Below are 1,783 nucleotides of genomic sequence, written 5' to 3' on the forward strand. Positions count from 1 at the left end.
ATACACGTGTAAAAGGAGGCACAAAGGTAGGACCAAGACTTGCTCTGCTTGATCTCAAATACACAGCCGATGTGTGATTAGCTTTCATTGATTAATTTGTAAGCAGTCATGTCATCATGGATAGCGATTGGCGCATCAGGATTAGGATCAGGTTTTCATTAGAGAATCATTCAATTTTTAGATTGATTAACATAGATATAATCCGTCGCAGGGTTAGATGTTAGATAGATTCTATCTACGCGGATCAACTCCATATTAGAATAGTTCTCCTAGAAGGACTTGTTTGGGCATGGAGCACCAATGGGGTCAGCACATGAATGTACTTTCTAACATGTCTCAAAAATAAAATACTAAACATGACCATATTTACTAAAATACCCTTCTTATGTTCCTTTCCCCAAAAGCTCTCATCCAGAAGCCATGATCTGACTAGTTTCCACATGTAAATATCCATATACGCGCAAAATCTAGAAGATAAATTAAACAAAAGTAATTCCCTGAAACCTATATATACATCAACACCCCAAACCTTCTCTCTAACATACTCTCGAAAGTGGGAGCTATTCACTTACATATATCTCTGTTGTCTCTACTAATTCAATTCCCTTTTTTTTTTTTCTCTACTGCTCTGGTTCTACTTCTGTTGTCATCATTCTCTATCAATTCAAACCCATTTTCCAAAATTTCAAGCTTATAGAGATGATGAGGAAGGTGGAGAAGCGTTCTTTATCTGTCAATCCTGATTGCAACTACCTTGAACCGTTGTTCCGGTACTTCGACGAGGACGGTGATGGCAAGATATCGGCGATGGAGTTGCAAACTTGTGTGAGGACTGTGGGTGGAGAGTTGTCAAGTGAAGAGGCAATGGCGGTGGTGGGATCGTCGGATTCGGATGGCGATGGGTTGCTTGGTATGGATGATTTTGCAATGTTAATGGAAGGGGATGGAGAAGAGGAGGATTTGAGGGAGGCATTTGGGATGTATGCTATGGATGGGTGTGATTTTATAACTGCAAAAAGCTTGAAGAGGATGATGAGTCGACTCGGTGAGTTGAGGACGATTGGTGAGTGTAAAGGCATGATTAGTGTCTACGATTTGAATGGGGATGGCGTGCTTAGCTTCGAGGAATTCAGAGCTATGATGCTTTGATTATACAGAAGGCCACTCAATCCCCACCATTAGGTTCACAGTTTTTTTTTTTTTTGGAAGATTGAGCGTGGGGATTATTTTTGCATTTATGCCATTCATGGGGTGACACAGTCATTTCACCCCTTTGTCGGATGCAATTCACATCACAGTCATTTCACCCCTATGTCTGACGCAGTTCACACTACAGTCATTTCACCCCTTTGTCTGTAGAGCTCACACTAGTGGGCAGATTTTTTATTTTCTTACGTAAATTGAATTTGTTTTTTCCAATGATGTTATTTATTTATTCCTTCTTCTAATAAATCCACCAAATATTGCTTTAGTTGAATAATCTTATGTTTTCTTCATTTTCAATGGTCAATGCAAGGCATTTTCAACGTGCTAATGGTTGGGAATTATCACATTATCTTTGCAAGAGGGACAATTCCAAATTAAACATCTTTCAAACACGTTCAAACTAATTAATTTTTTTTTTTTTTAGAAAAACTAACTAACTAAGGCAATACCTTCCTCCCGGGAAAACCACCCCAATGGAAGATTTTGGATCTCATGGTGTTAATCTGGATAAGAAAATCCTTCCTTTGTTTCCAAGTATCAAAGCCAGAGTTAGATGGTTCCTCCTGTTCCTCCTTAT

General features: G+C 39.0%; 1 protein-coding gene across 1 annotated transcript; it reads left to right on the forward strand.

The window, feature by feature from the left end:
• Positions 1-614: 614 nt before the first annotated feature.
• On the forward strand, positions 615-1,216 carry LOC122082723 (calcium-binding protein CML37-like). Its single transcript, XM_042650462.1, has one exon. It carries the CDS (start codon positions 700-702, stop codon positions 1,147-1,149), a length of 450 nt encoding a protein of 149 aa, XP_042506396.1. The 5' UTR covers positions 615-699; the 3' UTR covers positions 1,150-1,216.
• The last annotated feature ends 567 nt before the right edge of the window (positions 1,217-1,783 follow it).

Source organism: Macadamia integrifolia, chromosome 6, assembly GCF_013358625.1.
Source record: "Macadamia integrifolia cultivar HAES 741 chromosome 6, SCU_Mint_v3, whole genome shotgun sequence".
NCBI lineage: Eukaryota > Viridiplantae > Streptophyta > Magnoliopsida > Proteales > Proteaceae > Macadamia > Macadamia integrifolia.

Coding starts and splice junctions, on each gene's coding strand:
- LOC122082723 (XM_042650462.1), top strand. CDS start 700: ATGATGAGGAAGGTGGAGAAGCGTTCTTTATCTGTCAATCCTGATTGC.